This window comes from Xenopus laevis, chromosome 2S, assembly GCF_017654675.1.
Source record: "Xenopus laevis strain J_2021 chromosome 2S, Xenopus_laevis_v10.1, whole genome shotgun sequence".
NCBI classification, from domain to species: domain Eukaryota; kingdom Metazoa; phylum Chordata; class Amphibia; order Anura; family Pipidae; genus Xenopus; species Xenopus laevis.
This window is the reverse complement of record NC_054374.1, coordinates 99,660,865-99,685,062: the sequence shown is the minus strand read 5'-3', so window position 1 is coordinate 99,685,062 and position 24,198 is coordinate 99,660,865. Positions and strand designations below refer to the sequence as shown.

At 35.7% G+C, this 24,198-nt stretch overlaps 1 protein-coding gene across 2 annotated transcripts in view; it reads right to left on the bottom strand.

The window, feature by feature from the left end:
- Positions 1-24,198, bottom strand: part of dmd.1.S (dystrophin, gene 1 S homeolog) — a 935,293-nt gene that overhangs the window by 163,948 nt on the left and 747,147 nt on the right. For both annotated transcript variants that reach the window (XM_041584187.1, XM_041584188.1), the window contains one exon: positions 21,109-21,169. In XM_041584187.1, coding sequence (XP_041440121.1) covers positions 21,109-21,169 — 61 coding nt within the window. The remainder of the gene's footprint in view (positions 1-21,108; positions 21,170-24,198) is intronic.

Sequence of the window (24,198 nt, the reverse complement as noted above, 5' to 3'; positions counted from 1 at the left end):
ACATTTTTTTAACCAAATCTATAATTTACAGATATTAATCTCGCTAGCTAGAAATTAGGCAGCTATGAGGATGTTGGTGGAACAACTCATCATTCCCTGAACATGAATGTCCCCAGTGTCTCAGTACAATTTGTGTACGAGCCAAGCTTCTGCCATTTCATTATATATAAGCTTGAGTTTTTGCAAAGATTTATTTTACATTGCGGAAGACATTTGGATTCTTATTTAGTTACTAAGACCTGGATAAAAGAGTATACCGTCAAACTGTGTTTAACATACTAAACGTTTTTATTCTCAAATAGAGTTTACATTTTTCATTTTCACTTTAAAGGCAGAGGTTTTAGAAGAAGCCTTTGTACGAGCAAAGAACAAAAAAAGCAATTTCCAGTGCCTTTATAGAACTTGTGTATTAAGCATACTTTTTATCTCTGGAACTTGCCATTTTTAATACCTTGCTTAATCTCCCTAGGACTTATATTTTTAATGAGAAAAGTCTCTGGAGATGAAACAGATCAGTTTACCAGGGATCAATAGTGCTTTTAGTAGCATTCACTGTGCATATGAGTGAAACATTATTTTGCTGAGTAAAGAAAACATGGAGTTTGTGAGATGGAAATGAAATGTTTTTAAAAACAGAACTTTAAATAATTTTCAGATATATTTCCATGTTTGGTATGTTTATAATACTTCTTATAATACTTATAATACTACTTATAATACTTCTTTATGGTTACCACAAGAATAATTCCATGCCATCAGTATAATCCTAGTTTATTTATAGAGAGTCCATGAATTAGCCAGTATTAATCATGTATGAATCATTTTATTTACACTGTCCTTAGCTTGTGTGGAAAGATATGGACCAGGCATTGGGAACGCATTCACTGACTGTGTATTAAAGGGGACCTGTCACCCAGACATAAAAATCTGTATAATAAAAGTCCTTTTCAAATTAAACATGAAACCCAAATAAATGTTTTTTTTTATTAAAGTGCCCGTACCAGTTATAAAAGTTATTTATAAATCTCAGCTGTCAATCATATATTGCCTGGCCCTCCTCAATGCCTTAGGCATAGAGGTGGGGCAGGCAATTACTTTCACTTTCCATATATCACTTCCTAGATGTTATTGCACTTCTCACAGTCCCCATCCCTCCTTACTGTCTACTGCCTGTGTATGCGCATGAGGACCCATATTCTGGCACATAAACCAGATTTTGGGATGATGAAAAGCTTGCCTTAATAACAGTGTCTACAAAATGGCGTCTGCCTGCTTGCTTTGCCTGTTAATTCCCAAACTGAAAGAAACACAATTTAAATAATTTAAATAATGTAAGTAAAGTTTACTTGGTTTAACTAACTCCATGGAAATGGATTTGGAATGATTTCTTAAGGTGACAGGTCCCCTTTAGTAGATTGTTAATAGGCTGAAGTATTTAGAGTAAACTGAGATGAAAGAATTATCTCAAATATATACAAATACTGACAGCTAAATAAGGAAACCATTCATGTGTTTCTGGATGAAGGCTAAATGCAAATGTTATAAGAATATAATAGTGCAATACCCTGGGTTCGATAACAAGGGTGCAAGGGTGTATTGAACAATTCTGACATTGATGCATTAAGCAGTGCAACATGGATAAATGCTTCTAAGCTGTCAGTACTCAAATATTACTGAAAAGGAAAAAAATATAATATAGCTTTATACAGGAATACACATGATGTTTCTTTCTTTTGAGTCAATGTTCAGAATAAGCCTTGGACTGCATTTTGTGCCCCCACTATCCTTTGGTTTGTTAGTTTTACAATCAGCAGTAATGTTGATGGTTATTTTGTATTTTAAACTAATTGTTCATTTCAATCAATTCTGCGATTTAAAGTGTTTTTTCTGCGTTGAAAAATATGGACACACATATAAACTATAGAAATGGGAAACAAAGAGACAAGATTGCAATTTATTTCCATTATAAGGTAGAACAGACAAACACAATAAAAAAGAAAAAATTACAGACAGTGCTTAAGGGTAAAGAGACTGAAGATGAAAATAAAAGTGAACGTTAAAGCTAATCTAAGTGGGTTATTTACTAAACCCAAAAAATCATGTTTATTTTTACTATAAAATCTGAATTTTTAGTGGAAAAAACCCCCACAAATATTTCAGGATTTATTATACCCTGAGGATGGAAAAAGTCAGAATCTGAAAATCTGGCATCTCAGTCCTGCGGAGGTTGCATATAAGTCAATATAAGAAGTCCCAAAGATATTTTGATCTGCGCTGGGTTTTGTGCAATAATCTGAAGATTTTGTGGTTTTCGGGCAAAAATCAGGTGGAAAATCGGAAAAATTTGTATGATTTGTTTTTTTCCCCCACAATTTATTTGTTTTTTTTTCCCCATAAAGATACATTTTGGGAAAATGTATTAATAAATAGGGAGAAAAAACCCATGTGGATTTGGTCTGAGTTAAAAAAAATTGAGATAAATTTGGACTTTGATAAATAGGCCTCCCCATATAGAGCTGGATACAGGCAGCATTTATATCCACTATTGCCTGCCAGAAATATAAATATATGTTATAATAATGTTATTTTCTTGAAAACATGTTGTTGCCTTTAAGCTACTGGAATGATAGAGATCCAGCAGGATATCATAGCAATAGAGATGGCAGACTCTGTAACTGTTGGAAGCACAGATGACTGATGTCCAATTTCAGTATGTTTGTGATTCAGGTCATCTTCCTTTTGGAGGGTCCTAAATATGTTTTTGCTGTAGGGCCAAGTCACTAGAAGAGATATGTTACAGTATAAAAGAAATATATTTGCCTGAAATGATTGGATTTAGTATTAAAGGATAATTAACCCCTAGAAATGAATATTGAACTTATTGCACCAGCCTAGAGTTTCAGCTTCTCAATATTAGCAATCATCCAGGACCTTAAACTTGTTACAGGGGGTCACCATCTTGGAAAGTGTCTGCAACACTCACATGCTCAGTGGGCTCTGAGCAGCTGTTGAGAAGCTAAGCTAAGAGGTCTTTGCAAATTGTCAAGATATGGTTTCTGAGCTGAGTAATTATCTGTATTAATTACTTATCAACCTTATATTGTGACATATATATATATATATATATATATATATATATATATATATATATATATATATATATATATATATATATATATATATATATATATACACACAGTATATTGTGAGTCAGTCCCTAAGCTCAGTAAGTGATAGCAGCAAAGAGCATGTGCAGTGAACCAGCAGAAAATAAGGAAGGGGCTACTGGGGCATTTTTGTAGGCACAGATCTTCCCTGCTGAAGGGCTGCGGTTGCCTTGGGCTGGTAAAGAAGTCCACAACATAATGTACAACATTTCAAACCTACTTCTTTGGTGAAGCTTTAGTTTTCCTTTAAATGGCATTGAAATACCTGGTGATGGAATTTTCTTTTGGGTTAAAAAGGGAATAGGTGCATTTACTAATGAAACATATATAAAAGCCCTGTATTACACCATCCTTAATTTATGGAAGTAGTCAGCAGCATTCTAAGTGGACATATTCTGAATGGTTCATAGAATCAGTAAGCAAGTGAGTCATGTACTGTAGTATGTGCAAAGTATTTTAGTTCCCTGCATAGTGTATACATTCTAGCGTTACACATTGTGAAAGGATTTTACAAATAGGGGCATATTTATCAAGGGTCGAATTTCGAATTGAAAAACGTCGAAATACGAATTCAAAAAGACCAACCGAAATTAAGTCAAAGTTTTTTTGGGTCAAATAGGTCCATTTTTTTTTACGAATAGGTCCGTATTCGGGCAAATTCAAATCATACGAATCGAAGGAATATCGCATTCGATCGAATTTGATTCAAAGTTTTCCCAAAAAAACTTTCCCAAAAATGTTTCAAAGTCCACCAATTGACTTCAAATAGGTTTTAGGAGGTCCCCCCTAGGCTGGCTAAAACAGCAATTCGGCAAGTTTTAGATGGCGAATCGTCGAAGTTGAATTTTTAAACAGACAGTACATGATAAATTCCAATATTCGAATTTTCGAATATTTTTCAAATTCAAATCGAATAGGGACTATTCCCTAGTTGAAGTACACAAAAAAAGCATGAAATTCAAATTTTTTTTATTCGAAAATTCACCTCGACCTTTGATAAAACTGCCCCATAGTCTACTCTGCATAGCACTGGTTTATAACACATGCCAATCTACCATACTCAGGCTCCCTGTCCCCTATAGAAGCAGGCCTGAAACAAGCAAGCAAGCATGATGTCTTAAGTAGACACAAAGCCTACACATGTCCTAATAAATACTTTTTAAATTTTACTAAACTTTGCTACTGCATTTAACAATTGCAGATCTTTTTCACTCACTTTTTCAGTTTTTTTTCAAATTTTTGTTACCCTTTGACTGGGTTTTTGTGTGAATAAGAACGCTTTGTGACTTATCCTTGACAAACTATGTATATTTCTACTTTATAGAAGCAGAAATACATGCCATTGTTTGGTTTCTAAGGTAGATAGCATCACAAACTCCGAGCTTTGGTTATAATACAATTTTCATCATCCTAGAATGTTTCAAGTATGTTTTTCCATACCCTTCAACATATAGAATCCTTGATAAGGAGGTTAAATACTGTATAACACCAGTATATGATTCAGATCAAGTGTGTATGTATTAGATGAGTGTGCTTGTGTGTGTGTGTGTCATGCCTTGAGTGCTTCTACTTTGCATCTTTCCTTTATTCTCTCTTGGACATCTTAGAATAGTTGGCAATAAATGTAAAGTGTGGGTAAAATCTACTCACAGATTCCTGCTTCAATGGGGTGCTACTTGACTTCAATCCACAGAAATGGCCCTAAAATTCTATTGCTATACACTGAAGACCCAGAAGAGCCCAGATTTCTACACAAACCTCAAGAACTCCATTATTTTGCATAGATTTTGCTGTATGTATTTAAATTATTAAATGCAAAAGTTCTTTTGCACACAGCGGAAAAAAATATCATCTTGTCTTTCAGCCTTGAATATATTTCCTGCAATAAATTATATACATTTGTCTAAAGCATATACTATTGTATAATGCAGTGATTTATTGCAGTTGCTTTTGTGCTTTTTTGCGCTTTTATGCAGAAAATCATGTTGGGAGAGTGAAAAGAATATTCCTTTATCTAAAAGGAGTTATTTACAAAGTAGGGGCAACCAGACATGCTACCTTTATTATGATTTGGATCTTGGAAGGCAATCAGAAAGCTTTTTAAAGTTTGCATTTGTAAGTCCATTTTCATTTTCTATGCAGGTAATTCAGCCACAGTAAAACAACCTGGAAAAGCAGCCCAGTGTTGTTATCATAGAAATGATATATGAATCCAAACTGTTCAAAAAGCTCTGCTTATGATAAGGGCAGTTTATGATCCAAAGAATGAGTAGGGTTAGACAAGAATTGACTCTGGTTAGTGTCAAATGTGTGGATCCCCAATTCCCTTGTTGTAGAAATATCTAGAATGTAAGATCTAATAAGGGAGGAGAGGGTAAATTTTAAGATAAGAAATGTATTGGCAAATGACATGAAAGAAGTACCATTCTGTTACTTCATTTAGCAGAATCAGCTAATGGAACATTCTTTAAATATACTTTATATTTTAAACCATAGTGATGTGAAGGCATGTACGTATGATTGAATGAAATTACAGAAATAAATTAAACAAAGGTATATCAGTGCTTAAAAAAGAGTTAGCATACTCTTAAGAGTATCTGAAATGTCCTTTTGGATAATTATGATAAGCATGTCTAAGAAGCAGACAGTGTAATATGGCATGAGATACAGCTAAAGCTAAATGATTAAAGTAAGACCTACTAGTGGACTTAACCTGCTGTAACCCAGCAAGAAGGGCAAGTGACTGTCTGCACTGCAGTTCCATATATGATGTGATATTAAAACATTTGCTTTCAATATGTCAGAGTTTTCTACTACTAAGGCTCCCTCTGAAGACACATTTGAACAGCTTGGAGAGTTAGAATCACCTTCAGCTTTCAGATCTTTTGATAATGGTTTGTTGGTGGGGCAGCAGTGCAAAGTTTCAAGCTAAAGTCATGTAGACACAGTAGAAGTTGCATGCATCCCTCAATACAAGCATGCAGCAACACAACTTTCTACTTTCGACTCTCAGCCATGAAAGCCTGGCTGTTGTTACTGCAGTCAACATATTGAAAAATTTTATATTGGGAATAATAATGAATGAATAACATAATGAATGATTTATCTTTTTAAATGGAGCCAGCATCCCTTTAATAAACAATTTCAGTGTCACAAATTGAATAGGGTGATAATATTTGTTTTGGAGTCATACTCATTTTTGTTTAAATAATTAAGGATTTTTGAAAAACTCTGTGAGAAAAAGAAGAGCGATTTCTTACGGTCAGACTATGTCAATGCTTATAATTTGGTTAACATATGGTAGAAGTTAAACACGGTTTTCCAGGGGTACAAACTGTTGTTGCAGACATCACTTGTAAAAGGATGCTGAAAAATGTGGTTCTATTCTGCCTTTATTAAACTTTTCAACATTCTTGACAAGTGGTAACTTTATACTTGTTGCTGAGTATTAGCATTTTCTTTATGTTTGTATTTCTAACCTTACAGCATTTATACGGTATCCCCTTAGAAAGTTTCAAATATGAAAGTTATTGTAGTGCTTCACATTTACTACTGCACTATGACTTTCTCTGTATCTGTGCTCATGTGACCACCAGCAATGATAAAACTGTCTTATCAAGGTTTTCCACCTGCCTGTACCACTTTGACCTTTCCTGTGAAACATCAACACTGTTCTCAGGTGACTAGGATGTGTTAGTATTCCAATAAATACCTATTTCTTGTAAACAACTGAGACAAAATGATATATTGCCTGGCAAGGTAAAGCAAATAAATAAACATTTATAGTAATTTAGAAAAAATGCATAGTAATATCTATGTATCTGACTTTAGATATATGGAATCTAAATATATGGAATGTTAATAGATCATATGTCTTATTTCTTTAAAGCATTATACTGAGGTCACATCTAGTGATACATGTCATGGATATTACAAGTATGGGATCCGTTATCTGGAAACCTGTTATCCAGAAAGCTCTGAATTATAGAAAGGTTGTCTCCCATAGACTTCATTTTATCAAATGTACAGTAGCTTGTATTTGATGCAAACTAAGAAATAATAAATCCATATTGGAAGCGAAACCAGCCTATTGGGTTTATTTAATTTTTAAAATATTTTGTGGTAGACTTAAGGTATGAAGATCCAAATTACATAAAGATCCTTTATCCAGAAAACCACAGGTCCCGAGCATTCTGGATAACAGGTCCCATACCTGTGTATGACATTGCGTATATAAACAAATTTTATTATTAATTATTATTACTTTTCAAAAAGGAATACAAAAGGAGCTAAATAAATGTATGGGAGCTAATTTAAATTTTTATAAATATAAATGGGTAAAAGATGCTAATCACTGAGGTAATGACCAAAAGTATTAATAACCCAATGTTAGCCCCACTCAATGACCAAAACTAAACACCATCAGTGGATTTAATAGTCTACCAACAGAACGCGGAATAGAGATGGCGGAGCTTACCTGGCGGCACGTCTCTTCATGATCGCTGCTCTCGCAAGATCACCGTCTCACACCGGCTTCAGCAAGACATCATATCGCTTGCTACTGAGAACATAAGTGAGTCGTGGTAATATGTAATCCGGCTTTATTAATATCAAAAGAACACTAATCATCAATAACCCAATGTTAAACCCCACCCAGTGACCATCGGTGAATTTAATAGTCTATTGGCAGATTCCATGGATTACCAGTTGGCCGCATCAGCAGATAGCACCTACAGGTAACATATTTAAACCAAACATGTTTGGTTGCTATTGGTTAGTCAGCCTTACGCAAACTATTATTTTATTTACCTTTTTGACTTTTATTATATTTTGCTGTTGCAATGTAAATATAATTTTATGTATTTTGCATTTCTATTTTTTTTTTACTTTGATGCTACATGATAGTAAAGGTCATTATGCAGTATAGAGGAGAGTAAACAACTGTTTCTAAGACTACTGAAAATGAAAAAGTAAAGCAGTGAGGAAAGCAAGCTTATTACGCATGAAAGAGTGTTCTAGACATGTACTGTATCTAACTTCAATCAAAATCATATTACTATGAAGGAAGCATTATTTTCATTTGGCTTGCCCTAATTATTTTCATTATTTCAAATTATGTTGTTGCAGATGCATACATTTTCATCTGAAGAACTCGCTATAGGATCTAGAAGATTCCCAAGTAGGAAGGAAATAGTGATTTTTGGGTATCCAGCTATAGGTGGGTCCATACTCCTATTCATTTATTGTTAAAAGAAAATACAGATGAGCAAAAGTCTAGTGTTCAAATCTTATACAGACATAATATTCTCAATGAATACAGTTTTGCTTTAAAAGTCGTGTCAGGCATCTATCACTATGAGGGCCTTATTTATTAACGTTTAAAACAAACATCTTACAAGTTTTCTTACTTATAGGTGACTGTTGAAATCTAATTGCTGATTAATTACTGCCACCAGTGATCACGAATTTTTCGGAATTTATCAAACCCCGAGGGCTAAAAATCCAGAATATAAAAACACGGCATCTCAAACCTGTTGAGGTTGCATAAAAATCAATGGGAACAGTCCCATTGATTTTTGGTTGTGTCGGGGGTTTCGGGCAATTTCACAATGTTTTCGGAACTTTCAGGGAAAATTCAACAAAAAATCGTGAAACTCTGAGTTTTTCACGCAAAGCAAATTTTCTGGAAAATGTAATAATAAATAAGCATTGAAAACCCGAGCGGGTTAGATCGGAGTTTGTAGCAGCCGATATTGAGATAAACATTCGTAAGTGTGTGCTAAGGTCCTAAATGGCATAAACTTCACACTTTCTAGGTAGAACAATTTATAATACCCTTATTAAATTAAATAATTAATTTGTCTTTAATAGCTGTTAACATTGGATTTGATGAAAAAAATCACAACTAATAAAAAGAGACCCTTCATTTGCTGCTTTTAAATGTCTGAAAATGCTCACATGCAAACTGGGGCAAGGAAGAGCATATGGGATAATGAAAAAATAGGTTGATTTTGTGTTGATCAGTTGTAATAGACATGTCGGTTATTATGTCACTGTACTGAGAGCACTGAGTTAATTAATAGAGAAAGAACATATTATTCAAATGTTAAAAAATGATTTTCTCTGTAATAATAAAACAGGGCCTTGTACTTGATCTGAACTAAGATATAATTAATCATTATCAAAAGCAAACCAATTTTTTGGGTTTAATTAATGTTTAAATTATATTTTTTAGTAGACTCAAGGTAGAGGGCTCCAAATTACAGAAAAAAAACTATTTTAAAATGTTAGCTATTGACAGCTCCTGAATATCTGGCTATGGCTTTATTGGAATACAGTATCTGGAACAAAGAGGAGGATTACATTTGAACCCAAACAATACATTTAGGAAATGTGTAACATTATTGACAGTCAACGAGGCAATGATAAATTACTTTTAGGATTAAGGGACCCTTTTGGGTCTTATTAAAAAGTTACCATTTCCCCCATGCAGAGTTAGAGAGAAAGATTTGAATTTTGTAATACGATGCTTAGAACTAAAAATCTTTCTGAGCCAATGAGGCCCACCTTGCACATGGAAAATACAGAAGGTGACAAAAGCTTCACCAGTGAGAGATTTGAAGGTTTAACTTTGCCATCATTGCTCTGCTGCACAGCAGTTGATAACAAATGTGCTTCAAAAGCAATTTGGATGAGAAGAGTAACATAACGCCTACAGTTTCCAGTACTGTTGACTAAAAATTATAAATGCCAGTATGCCACTAGGAATGGCAATAACTTTTATTGAATTCCTTTTCTACACAGTCTGCTTTAACATATATTTGTCAACCTTATGCTCCTACTTGTTTCAGGATTTATTTCTGTGTAGTGTTTGCACAACATGTGTAGGTAAATTAAGCCTTGCTAATGTCCAGGTGCTTGTAGAGTCTCTTTTTCTACATAACTCTATATGGGCTGGATAAAAAGCAGTGGTACAACACATGCCAAATAATGTATTCTTTATAATAATGGGGAATCTGTACAATTATTAGAAAATCATAAACATGCTGCACTATATAATGCTCCATATATATTCATAATTATTGATCAGTGCTTTATAATACACAGATAGCTGTATGATGAGGCAGAAAAATCCATGCTTGAATATCGAATGTACTGTGATGCATAATGATGCAGAGTATACACTTAAAATGAGCGTTCTGTAGAATATCTTTCCATTTATAATAACCAAAAAATCTCAGTAATGAAATTCATTCCTCACAGCCACGGACGATAGAAGAAGAGATCGGCTTTATTTTAATTCGCAGAAGATAGAAGAGATTAACTTTATGTTAATGACCATGTTGTTGATGGTTATTAGTTGTTTCAATGATCAAGAGGCCTTTTTTTGTAGGTTTGGGCACATTTTTCTTTGCAAATGAGTAATAAATGTAGACACCTCTCATCAGTCAATAATGCTTTTTAAAGGTGCTGTAACACTTAACAGTACTCATAATTGAGAATGTAGCCTGTAACAGTAGATACATTTATACCAGGTCTCATAAGAGTGAAAAAAAAGCTATAACAAGGCCTCGACAAACTAACTTTTGCCATTTTTCCATTACATTTTCAGGCCCTAGTCACTTCCTCTTCTGTGCTAATGCACTTTATAACGTGAGGGCTACAAAGGAAAATTGGTATACATTTAGGGGCACATTTACTAAGCTCGAGTGAAGGATTCGAAGTAAAAAAACTTTTTTTTTGGGTACTTCGACCATTGACTATGACTTTGAATCGAACGATTCGAACTAAAAATCGTTTGACTATTCGACCATTCGATAGTCGAAGTACTGTCACTTTAAAAAAAACTTTGACTACCTACTGCGGCACTTTAAACCTACCGAGCACCAATGTTAGCCTATGGGGACCTTCCCCATAAGCTTTTAAACCTTTTTTTGATCGAAGGAAAATCCTTCGATCGATGGATTAAAATCCTTCGAATCGTTCGATTCGAAGGATTTAATCTATCGATTGAATGATTTGTGCTTCGATCGTTTGATCAAAGTATTTGCGGTAAATCCTTTGACTTCGATATTTGAAGTCGGTTAATTAACCCTCGATATTCGACCCTTAGTAAATGTGTCCCTTACTGTACAGGATACAGACTGCATATGTTATACAGCAACCAATTTCATGAGGAATTTAATTCATGCAATATAATTTTTACTTTTTAGTATATATCAAATAAAATACTGCAGGGAAACATCAAGGAAAACATTTTCATAAGGAAAAATATTATACTTTTGATTTTTAAATAATGTTTTCCTGCATTAAGTGCAAAATGCAACTAAAGGAATGTGCCTTTAAAAACAGAGTTTGATAGAAGAAAGAAGGAAGAAAAATATCTTCACTATATACTCTAAGAACAATAACTAATGTTTGTGAGTAGACATACAAACTTTTTTCTTTTGACCAGCCATCCACCTTGGTATAAATAGAATTTAAAAAGAAAAACATGACAGCTTAAATGGCATTTTCAGTTGTGTTTGTCCTTGACATCAAGAAATACATTTTACCTGAATTAAATAACAATTTCTTCACTAATGCTGAGAGAGTTCTCAAAAGTCCAATACAATAAAGTTATGAAAGTCACTAGACATCATTCTCTGAGGTTACATGCTTTTGTCCAACAAGGAAAGGCAACACATATATAAATATATCTGAAAGAGCCAAATGGTCAGTTAACATAAATGTACAAACTTAAAAACAAAGACTTCACCCCCTGCATATGGCATGAGTACAATGCACTCCAAACGATCTAGGGGGCAAATTCACTAACCTCCGAAAATTCGCCAGCGACGGCTTTACTCACATCGCAACACTTCGCCAGGACAACGCTAATTCACTAAAATCTGAAGTTGCATCCAGGGCGCAGAATGCTGGCGAAATTGAGCTAGTGTTACTGCGGCAAGCAAAGCAAAGTTGCACTAGTGTTGGCTAATTTGCATACAGCGGAAATTTAAAGTGAAATGGACGCATATGTTGCATCCAATACATTACATTACACAAGCCCAGGAAACCTTATTAAAATAAAATAGAGTTGTTATATTGCCCTACACATGAGCCCAGTGTATAGTTTATGTGCCATATGTTAGGAAATGTAGGGGGGAAGCCGGATACCCCAGAAAAAAATGACGATCTTTTGCAGCCTATCACCCTGAAAAATGCAAAGTCTTCAGCGTTTTTTGGGACTTAGAACATTTTTCAACTATTTTTTGAGGAAGTCCTATCTACTCTGTTGCACGCCTGGTCTGAGGTGGCGAAGGCAAGTCTGGCGCAAGATGTAACATTCAGTACAATCCACATCCGGATGTAATCTGACAGTGATTAATGTGATTGCCTTTCTAGAATCTGAAAGTACTATAAATCAAACTTAATGTGTTATGCTTTTTTTATGCTTAAAAATGAAGTATATTGTTTTAAAAATATTATTATTTATAAAGCAATATATATAAAAACAGGTTTATTTATAGCAGTTACAACGATTGGAGCACAAACTCTGCTCTTCCTCAGGCACTGGGGGGGGGAGTGGTGCCCAACTCCTGACTTCACATTCTTTCTTTTAGAACATCACTCCCTCTGCTTCTTGAGGTGGTGGCTAGCAGCCCCAGCCCCTCTGGGAGCTCCTTAAACAAACAGGTACCCTTCCTGCCATGTGTCCTGCATTCTCACTACCATAGAAGAGCCGTCCATATAAGTATATGCATACTTTGTACAAACTTTGTAACTAAAAGTGTCTCTTTTTACTAAATGTTACCATTAAATTGTGCAAAAATAAGTTTCCCCTGGGGGCTGGAGTGTTGGGGTTAAGTTGTGTAGTATGTATATAAATACCGTATGTGTGTGTGTGTGTGTATATATATATATATATATATATATATATATATATATATATATATATATATATATATATATATATATATATATATATATTTTTTTTTTTTTTTTTAACCATAGCCTTATTGGCTATTACACCATTGGCTTTCAGTTCCCACAAAAAAGGCGTCTCTCTGTCTCTTACACAAGAAAGAGCCTATATATATATATATATATATATATATATATATATATATACTTTTTTTTTTTTTAACCATAGCCTTGTTGGCTATAACACCATTGTCTTTCAGCAAAGAGTTGTATAATTGCAGTTGCTAAAGCTCTTATAATTACATCTAATATTGTATCTCTCTCTAATCTTCACTGGTTTAAGCATGTTTATCACAATAAACAGAGAAAAACTAAGTGCAAAGTAAAATTACATAGCAATTACAAAGCAGAAAAAGTCATGTGGTCTAGTAACCCAGCAAAGGAACATTAAGTTTCCCATAATGACAGACTTTCTGAACATGAATAATGAGCCAGGTCATCTCAGAGGTTCCTTCCATTATAGGGGTGGATAGGAACTAGCACCATAAAAGGCACTATACCACAGAGGAAGGCCTTACATGTTATCTTGCTATTTTCAGTAATTTTAAAATGCCTTTAGTACCTGTCAGATTACCACCCAGTGAGTTACTTATATTTTACATATTATAAAACAAGGTTTGTGTGTTGTTCTGGTTGATATATTTAAAGGGCTAATGCAGAGCAAGAGTGAGGGGTAGTACTTACAGTGGCATTTTTTGTGTGTATAGACAAAATATTTTGGAATAATATAATAAAAAAAATATATAATTGAAGCGCTATAGTAAACTGACTTGTGCTAGGGCAGTTTTAGCTACTTTCCTTTGTGGGCTGAGACCACCGATGAGCTCTCTTTCTCAGGGGTAAGCCCTCGCAACGCGGTGGAGGCAGGGTGCAGTGTAACTGTAACGGGGTGCGATAGCACAATGATGGGCGCCAGTAGTTCTTTAACGGTTGAACAAAGAACTGTGTTTGTTGAACAATAGCACATAGATCATTCAGCACATTGATCCACAACGGAGCATAGAACATACACAGCAGCATAAAGGAAGCATATACTCACAGCACGTATAGGCTGAATCCCCACAGGCTAGGGAATATACAGCAGAGAGTAAGTTGACAGCATGTGATGGGTATTGCCCAGTTTTCAGGATATCTTCCAGTGGCAGACTAGGGGAATTCCTACCATCCCTATCTCAACACTTGGTTACTTACTCCGGGTCAGTAATACCCTGGGATCTTAATCCCTCTAATCTCCTCGGCGGAGCCTTGAGCTGCTCTACTAAATAACCTCTCTATCACTCCTAGAGTGATCTATAAATGAGTATAGCTGTCTAATTACTAGGGCCAAAGCGCCTAGGGTCGACACTTCCCATTCCCTTTCAGCCTGCTTGGTTGGGCTAAAGCAATGGACCCAGAACACATGGTTCCTAAACCTTTTATACTCTGGCACAGTGCCTCTAGAGTACACTGTGTGAACTGCAGGGGTAACATAAGCACAAGGTCTCCATAAGGACCCACTGAGGTGTCCATATTACTAGGGATGTGCCTGTCTGTAAAGTGTAAGGGTGTCTAAGATTTTCACATACCTACATTATAAAAAAAACTGGAATATGTTAGTGGAAAAAAGATTGCAAAAACTATAGTTTGTATGAGTGTGCATGGTATATAACTGATTTTTAAAGTAAAAATAATAAATGCACTATGGGCAATTGCAGTTCGCAGTGTAATGCCTCTCTAAAAAAGAATATTGCAATATTGAGGTTTTTTTCAGTTTACAACTGTATTTCTTATATTTACCCATAAGCAACATGATTCAGCTGAAGCCAGAGGGTGAATATAACATACATGTGGAGCCTGTGTCTAAAGCTCCCCATAGACGTGACGATTCTTCTTGCCAAACGACCGATTTTAGGGAAGCCCGACCAATCCTTCGAAATTATCGTGCGGTTAGTGGTATTCAAACGATCGTACATCTTACGATTTTTCGGCCGACATCTGTCGGGAAATTGATCGGCCAGGTCAAAAAATCTTTGTCGGTCCCAGTACAATCTATCTATGTTTGCAGGGCCAAGCAGGCAGCTCCCCTTTGTTTTCCTGGTAAATTGGTCTTTTAAGTTGATGGTAAATTCGTACGATCGTAAACAGGTGACCAGTTAATGCTGCCTGCTGACTGGTTGCTATGGGTTACTGCTCTTGGCAAGCATAGTGCCTATTATTACATAACCCCCTTATTCCTTTTTTGGAATTTTGTATTCATGTCACTAAGCATAAACAGAGCAACACTAAGGGGCATATTTACTAAGGGTAGAATTTCGAATTGCTAAAACTTCGAAATTCGACCATCGAATTGTAAACATTTGATAGTCAAATCTTTTTTCTGATTAAATTTAGCTGTTTTCGATCAAATTAAAATCGTTCAATCGATTGTATAAATTGTTCCAATCGAATGAACTTTGACTTCTAAAAACGTAGCCAAATATTGGCTATAGGTTCTAGGAGGTCCCAATAGGCTAACATAGCAATTGGCCTGGTTTAAGGTGGCAAAGTGTCGAATTCGAAGTTTTTTAAAGAGACTGTACGTCGATTTTCGAATGGTCGAATAATCAAAGTTTTTTCAATTCGAATCGAATTTTGGCCTATTCGATGGTCGAAGTACCCAAAAATTACTTCGAAATTTTAAGTTTTTGAATTCCAAAATTCACTTTGAATTTATTTACTAAGCTCCAGATACTTGAAATTCCCTGAAATCCGAAAAATTTGTGATTTTTTTTATAAAATCGGACTTTTAAAAAAATCACAAATGTTTCGGAATTTATTAAACCCTGAGGGCTAAAAAGCCCGAATATAAAAACACGGCATCTCAAACCTGTCGAGGTTGCATAAAAGTCAATGGGAACAGTCTCATTGATTTTTGGTTGTGTCGGGGGTTTCGGGCAATTTCACAATGTTTTCGGAGCTTTTCCCGCAAAGCAAATTTTCGGGGAAAATTTAATAAATAAGCATTAAAAACCCGGGTGGGTTAGATCGGAGTTTGTAGCAGCCGATATTGAGATAAATTTGGACCTTGATAAATAACCCCCTTAGTAAATGTGCCGCTAAGCCTTTATTTCATTCCTCTTTTCCTACGTTGGCCTCCTCTTTAACCTACTAAAACTGAATGCAAAAATTACAAATTATGCTGGATTTAATTTACTATTTCTTGTTACTTTCTGTATTGCATTCCCAGTAGGGGTAAAGAAAGCCTATGTACACATAAATCTGCCCGAGGGGACAATAATAAAATTTTAGCTATTTTCCATTATCTTGTATTCTTATCAGACTTCAAAGAAGCTCAGTGAAGCTAAGAAGAGCTGACTTTGTTTTTCAGGCTGTGCATCCTTGCACATTGATTTGGAAGAGTAGCGGAAAAGACTAGGGAAAAAGGAAGACTGTTATTCTGTGATTAATGGTTATTTTTATAGGCCTGATAGAGAGATATTGTTACAGCCCAACTGCCGGCACTATCAGTATTGTCTCATATGAGACAATCATACAGATGAGCTGCAGAATCAATAATTCACGCATGGCAGATGTGGTTCCTCCAGGTGCAATGTGTGTCCCACATTCACCTCTTAAACATGCAATATGGCACTAATAAAGTAATTAATGACTGAGCTATAAGCATACGGTATTGTTTAAACTGAGTCTGAATCATGGCATGTTACTGCAGTGCATTATTCACAGCTTTACCATAGTGCTGAAAACTTTGATATAATACACTGCAACATTCTCAACAGTAGCTGCTCAGAGTCCTGGAAACAAAGTATTAGTCAGATTAAATACCTTTATTATAAACTGAAGTGGAAAAATAGAGATAATGCCATTTGTTAATGATGACAGTGGAAAGTGGAAGCTAGTTTATATGCACCATCTTTAAGGGAAACTAAAGTCTAAAATAGAATAATGCTAGAAATGCTGTATTTTGTATACTGAATATAAACATTAACTTACAGCACCAGAAGCCTAATTAAACAAATGATTTATGCTTTTAATGTTGGCCGCAGGGGGCTGTCATCTTGTAACTTTGTTAAACATCTTTGCAAGACCAAGACAATGCACATGTGTGGTCTGAGCTTCTGTTGGAAGGGTTACGCTTAGGGATCATCATAAGTTATGAAAACAGCACAAGTCAAATAATATAGAAGCTGATACAGCAAGACTGATTAATAATCAGAATATGCAGACTACACTCGGTCCATGGATACGAAGCTCTACACGGTCACCGGCTGCTCTACAGGGAAACAAACAAAACTGCTGGAGTTCTGGGAAGTAAGGTGGGGGGAGTGCCCCCCTGTTGTTTGAAAGTATGATCGTTTCCCTGCAGAGCAGTTAGGGACCATCTGGAGTTTCCTATACTCAGCAGTCAGAGCAAGTAAAACAAAGGGGGCATTTCACTGCATTCAGTCATGGTACACATTTTTTAATTAGAGTATATTGGAGATATATTTCTTTTTCATTAAAGAAAGTAAAATTAGGATTTTATTTTTTTGCCTTTACATCCACTTTAAGATGTACATCCCTTCATCTGGCAATTACATTAGTTATATTATTACTAAGAACTTAAGTCTATCCATGGAGTATTCAGCCAACTGGACTGCACCTAGTGCTTAGGGCGGTCACACTTCAACTGCAGTGGCTAAATCAGTCTATCAAAGCAGGATAGTAACAATAGTTTTCTACATAATGCCACATATATATTGGTACAATGTATACATTATGTAGGTCAAAATAATTATAACTCATCAGGCTTTTGTGTCTGTTAGTACCTTTACCTTTATTCCTACTATAGAAGGTGCATTAAACTATTGCTCAAAAAGGAGAGCATTAATCCCAGTGTTGTTCCTTTAAGAGAAAGTGGTAAAATATGAGGAATGTTAAACAATGCTGTAAAATAGCAAAGGGGCAGGCAAATAATGACCAATGTAAATTAATATTCATTTTCTCAAGACACACATAGAAATAGAGAGACAGAGACAAATAGATCTGTTAAACTACTGCATATACAGTATGGAATTCATAAGGCACAGTGGCCAACTCTTTAACTAATTAACTTTTACTCTTCTGTTTACATAGTCCAACTTTATTGCTGCTGTTTTTACCTAAAGCCTTGAGACAGTTACTGTGCACTTTCTCTGGCTGAATTACAATATGTCTATAACTATAGAAACAGACTTCCAGGCTTCAGTTTGCTTTCTGTTGTTTTGAAGGACGATTAGCACAAATCAATGCACACGCATCAATATATTTAATATCACAAGTAAAAAATGTAATATTTTTTTTTCTCTGTAAATAGTGTTAGATAGCTGAAGGCAAATAATATTCTGTATATTATTTAGTTCCTATAGGAATAACAGCCTTATATACAGTAACATTCATAAAGGGTCACTTTAGTAATGAATCAGGAAAGTAGAACTCTTTCTGTTGACCATTAGTTTATATGGCAAACTTTGCATTGTTTTTATATTCATTATAGCCCCGTGAGGTATTGGGGTCAGAAAGAATATCAAACAAAGTAAGGACACTTTAATTTAAAAAAAACGAACCAATATTTACATTTGATTTCATTTAAAGGGCTGAAATAACACCCACAAAACATATTTTTTTAGATATGTCCAGAAGCTGCTTTCTAAGACCTTGGCTTCAATGAAAGCTGGGTCACTCATTTATTATGCACAAGCCTGTGCCTCAACATTGCCATCCACACCGGGAGTTCACTCAAAGCAATTGTGGGGGTCCCTAACACAATGCAACTTAGTATAGAACTAGAGTTTTGATGTTTTTCCCATACATTTGAATTTATCAATTTTGAGACTCATTTGCCAGTTGACTGCCTGGTGCCCCAATTAATTTTAATCATTCTGTAAAGATGAAACATCCTGCATGGAACCTATGGCTTTATACAATTTAGTATGAACAGTAGACACAGCAACAGTGGTTATAATAATGCCAACCTCAAGGTCATCTATGAAGATATAAAAGCAGTGTTTGAACACCAGACCTTCAAGGTACTCCACTAACAACAATGGTCAAAGTAAAAACCATTCCATGTATTACTCTGTAACATATCCTTCAGACAGATTTCAAGAGTAAATTGTTATGTTCAATGTCAATTTCCCTTAATTGAATCCATAACCTTCAGCATAAGAATATACAGTATTTATGTATTTTAGTATTACCCAAGTAAATCTGATCCACTTCAACCACAAGTTTTAGGTTTTGCCTCCTTGTAAAAAGCAATTAGACTTCTCTGACAGGACCCATTATACGAAACACTATGCTGACACATATTTATACTATAGTTGTTTGAAATGTTTGTATGGGTATGGGACCTGTTATCCAGAATGCTCAGGACCTGGGGATTTCCAGGTATGGGATCTTTCTGTAATTTGGATCTCATTACCTTACGTTTACAGTAAAAGCATTTAAACATTAAATAAACCCAATAGGATTGTTTTGCCTTCAATAAGGAGGAATCAAGTTCAATATACTGTTTTATTACTAAAGATATAAAGGAAATCAATTTAAAAAATGTGAATTATTTGTTTAAGATGGAGTCTATGGAAGATGACCTTCCCGTAATCCAGAGTTTTCTGGATAATGAGTTTCTGGATAATGGATCCCAAATAATGAAGCTAATTTGTTAAATATGGAATTGGGGAGTACAGAAAGATTCAATGTCAATATTCCTTAAAGGGGAAGGAAACCTAGTTTGCGCAAAAACCCTCCCCCCTCCCGTGTGTTGCCCACCCTCCCTCCTCACCCCTGGCCTACCCGTCCCGCTGGGAAAATGCCCCTAACTTGTTACTTACCCTTCTGCGCAGGTCCAGTCCAGGGAGTTCACAGACGACATCTTCTTCCACGCGATCTTCTTCCTGCTTTGAACGGCGTTTTGGCGTATGCGCAGTAGGAGCATTTCGCCGGTACAGATCTACTGCGCATGCGCCAAAAGTCATGATGTACTTTTGGCGCATGAGCAGTAGATCGTACCGGCGAAATGCTCCTACTGCGCATGCGCCGGTCAAAGCAGGAAGAAGATCGCGTGGAAGAAGATGTCGTCTGTGAACTCCCTGGACTGGACCTGCGCCAACTAGTTTTCCTTCCCCTTTAATACAGAATTCCGAGAAGTTTGAAATATTTTGCAATATTTTATGAAAACTTCCCTGACAGTCAGGTACATTTCCCCAACAGCATAGTTTAAAATGAATTGATACATTTATCAAGGCTTGGTACCTGTGTCAATATGTCAGAATGGCATTCTGATCTATGGCCTAAATGCATTCTGGGAGAAAGGATTTAGACAATAATGTTCCATGGTGGAACAAAATAATTGTTATAATAATCTAAAATAAATTCCATGGGCATCTTTTCGAGATGGTTCCTGAACTAGCTGAGGAAAATAATCAGCATAGTCATGTTAGCATATTAAGAAACCAGTGTGCTTTTTCTAGATAATTGGAATGTTCATAATTACAACTGGACATATGTTTTTCCATATTGGGACCAATTCTCTGCTTTGTTCCAAACACACAAATAAAATGCTCAGGCCAGTAGAGCTTGGAGTCCAGATCTGATTTAGTTGTGATGACTGTATTTAATGAAGATATCTGCCCAAGGGAGAACAAGGTTACTAACTCATTTCACATAGGTCACCAAGCAGATGTCTCATAATGTAGAGCTCTTACTAGGAAGTTTTAATAGAGTTTCAACCTGGTCATGGATTGCTATCTAGGTCATAAGGTGCTTTTTAATAACACACAATATCAGCATCTGCAACCACATTTTAGACTGTACAACACTGATAAGCAAGTCATGGTATTTACACAGAGAAATCGAAAAGGAGAAAAACCCTGTTAATCAATACAATATTGAAGCCTTCATTATCGTTCTCTAAATGATAAACTATCACATTATGCAGTGCACTAAATTGATACATGTAGCGAGGTAAAATTGCACTTACTTGATGTAGTATGGCACTTTATTTGGTGAGATTGCCCTTTCCCAGGGACCCTGGACAGAGGCTGAAAAAATAAGTGCAAATCACAGATGAATTTTAGAGGAAACAGGGCAGATACAATCAGCTTCTGGAATTACAATTTTACACTTGGCTAGTCTGTTAAAGCTATTGTCCATATAGACAGAGGGATAAATCAACAGCGTTTAATTATCAGTATTAGTTCATTTTTAAGTTAAGGTGATTTTATCTGTTAATTCTCTGCTGAAATAAACACACAAATAACCCAAAGAATAATAAAAAACCTTGTGGGTGTTGCTCATTTTGCAGTTTATTGCATTATTGCTCTTAATGTAAGGAAATGTAATGTCCTTGCTTCACTAGAGTATTTGATGTTTTAGAGAGGTATTTAATGCCTTAGAGAATTACAAAGCTGCATCATGATTTATAACTCCCCAGCCTGTTGCATTGGCAGAAACATACACAGTGTCGGACTGGCCCACCGGGATACCAGGAAAACTCCCGGTGGGCCCAGGTGTCAGTCGGCCCTCCTGCTTCTAAACATTTGGCTTATTTCATGGCCATTCCCTATTTCTATGAGAATAAAGAGGCTAAATAGATGGAATAATAGGTTATAGTATGTAAAGAAAAGAGACTAGGATAATAGAGGTGAGTGAGGAGACAAAGAAAATAATACTTAGAGTGGGCCCCTGGTCTAAGGGTTTTTGGTGGGCCCCTGGTGTCTCAGTCCGACACTGAACATACATTTAAATGTTTTGGAACAATACTCTGGAACGTTATAATATGGTGAAAAAAGTCAAAATGTATTGGTCAAAGTTTTAGTCTTCTCTTTTCTTAAGACAGACAAACAGATGAATTCACTCCTCCAAGCTTTTTCACATTATCTTGGGATACACTGTTTGTGTCTTGAGAAAGGGAGACGAAAACGTTGGCCAATACATTTTTGAATCTCTATAGTATTCACTCAATATCTGATTTGTCTGATAGAACCTGAGCTTCTGCTCTATATACCGGGATGGGATCTGTTATCAGGAAACCCATTTTTCAGAAAGCTCTGACTTACGGAAAGGTAGTTTCCCATAGACTCCATTTTACCCAAATAATTCAAATATTTAAAAATGATTTCATTTTTCTCTGTAAAAATAAAACAGTACCTTGTACATGATCCAAACTAAAGGTGGCCATAGACGTAGAGATCCACTCATTTGGCGATGTCAGCAAATGAGCGGATCTCTCCCCGATATGCCCACATTGAAGTGGGTGATATCGGGCTGATCTGATCATGGGCCCTAGGGCCCAATGATTGGATCATAATGGATCCGATATGGTTGGTCGGATCACGGGACCACATAGACGCACAGATGCAGCCGCGATCCAACAGGATTTTTTAACCTGCCCGATCGAGATCTGGCCGACTTTCGGCCAGATATCGATTGGGGAAGCCCGCGGGATGGCCCCACACAGGGGCCAATAAGCTGCCAACTTTTTCTGGTGTCAGTGCAGGAGATTAAAGAAAAACTCGGGACATTTCAGTAAGAAACCCTGGGAAAACGGGACAGTTGGGAATTATGCTATTAAAATTCAAGATTTTCTTAGTGTTAAAAATAAAATGCAATCCACATCTAAAATTCTTTTAACACTTGAATAGTAATGATTTCTTAAAGCAAAAAAAAAAGTGAAGCTCTCATGAAAAAACATGCCAAGTAATAGCTGCTGATTAAGACCAAACTGGCAACTGTGGATTCTGGTCTTTTTGGGCCTTTGTGTACTTGACATTCTAGGACCTATTTTGAATCCCAGCCTAGACCTGCTGCCGAAATTCTATAGAATTCAGTAGAAAGTATATCTGAAGTTTTTTTCCAAAATTTCAAGATTTTCAGTATTGAAAAGGAAAGTAAACATGTGAATTTCATTTGTGATTTTTTTTCATGACTAACCCCAACCACAATTATTCTATTCCCATTTATTTCCTAAATATTCTAGTGCATTTTCAAGAAACTGTCAAGGTTTTTCCTACAAATGCATTTTATTTGCTCGAACACAAGAATTGATAAACCAGCTATCCCATCTAACATTCCTGTGGATGAGCTGCTTACACTTGGAGCAACTGTTATAATGTTGATATTTGTCATGTGCTAAGAAATTTCCATTGACTAAAGTCATTTTGATGCCATATACTAATTTTGTTTGACAGAAATGTTGTTAGTGGCGATATAACCAAGCTATTACTACAACAGTAATCATCATGCACTGCAGGCATGTTTATTAGCTGAAATCAAAGTCAGTTGCCAACTATGAAGAGATAGGATCTCACAATAAGCTATGGTCTTTCTGTGCCATTTGAAAGGAAAGAAAAGGAAGTGAAATAATGTAAATATAGTTTCCATAAGAATATCCAGATAGGAACCAGTCTTTTCACATAAGTCAATCAAATACCTCTACCACTAAATTGGGGGTAGTAGAATGACCTTTACTTTAATCTTGCCAATGTTCCGTTGCAACAAATGCAGTAATGTAAACGTTTTATAAAACATTTAAGGCCTTTGCAAAGGTAAATTTAATTGAAATCCATTTAGTTGATGATTACATAGGAATGGCCTTCTTTTCTATTGGTAACTTTCTAATATAAAGAAATAGAAATCTCAAGAAATATCAAGAAAGAGCCTGCTGTGGTTTTTAATCTCTTACAATAGGAGGGGGTTTGCATTGAGAAAGAATAGCTGCGTACAAGGGAAATGTGCTTTCCAAAGAACAATGCTTTGTCATACGAAACAGGAAACATTCAAAGCCTTACATTTATAAAAAAAACATTGGGTAAATATAATTGCTCCCATGATCCTATGGTCTCATCATTACTATAGCAGTGTGTGTCTGTCATTATTACATATTCAATTTCTCCCAGGTCTGTTTCAACTGCAATCTTCAAATGGCTATACTAGCCCATGCCAGCTATCTACTGTAACTACTACCGCCCTGTCCCTTACCGCTAGCTTCTAAGCTCTTGAAATACCTTATTTTTTCTTTTATTACAACCTATCTCGGCATCCTTAATCTGCTAGATCATTAACATTCATT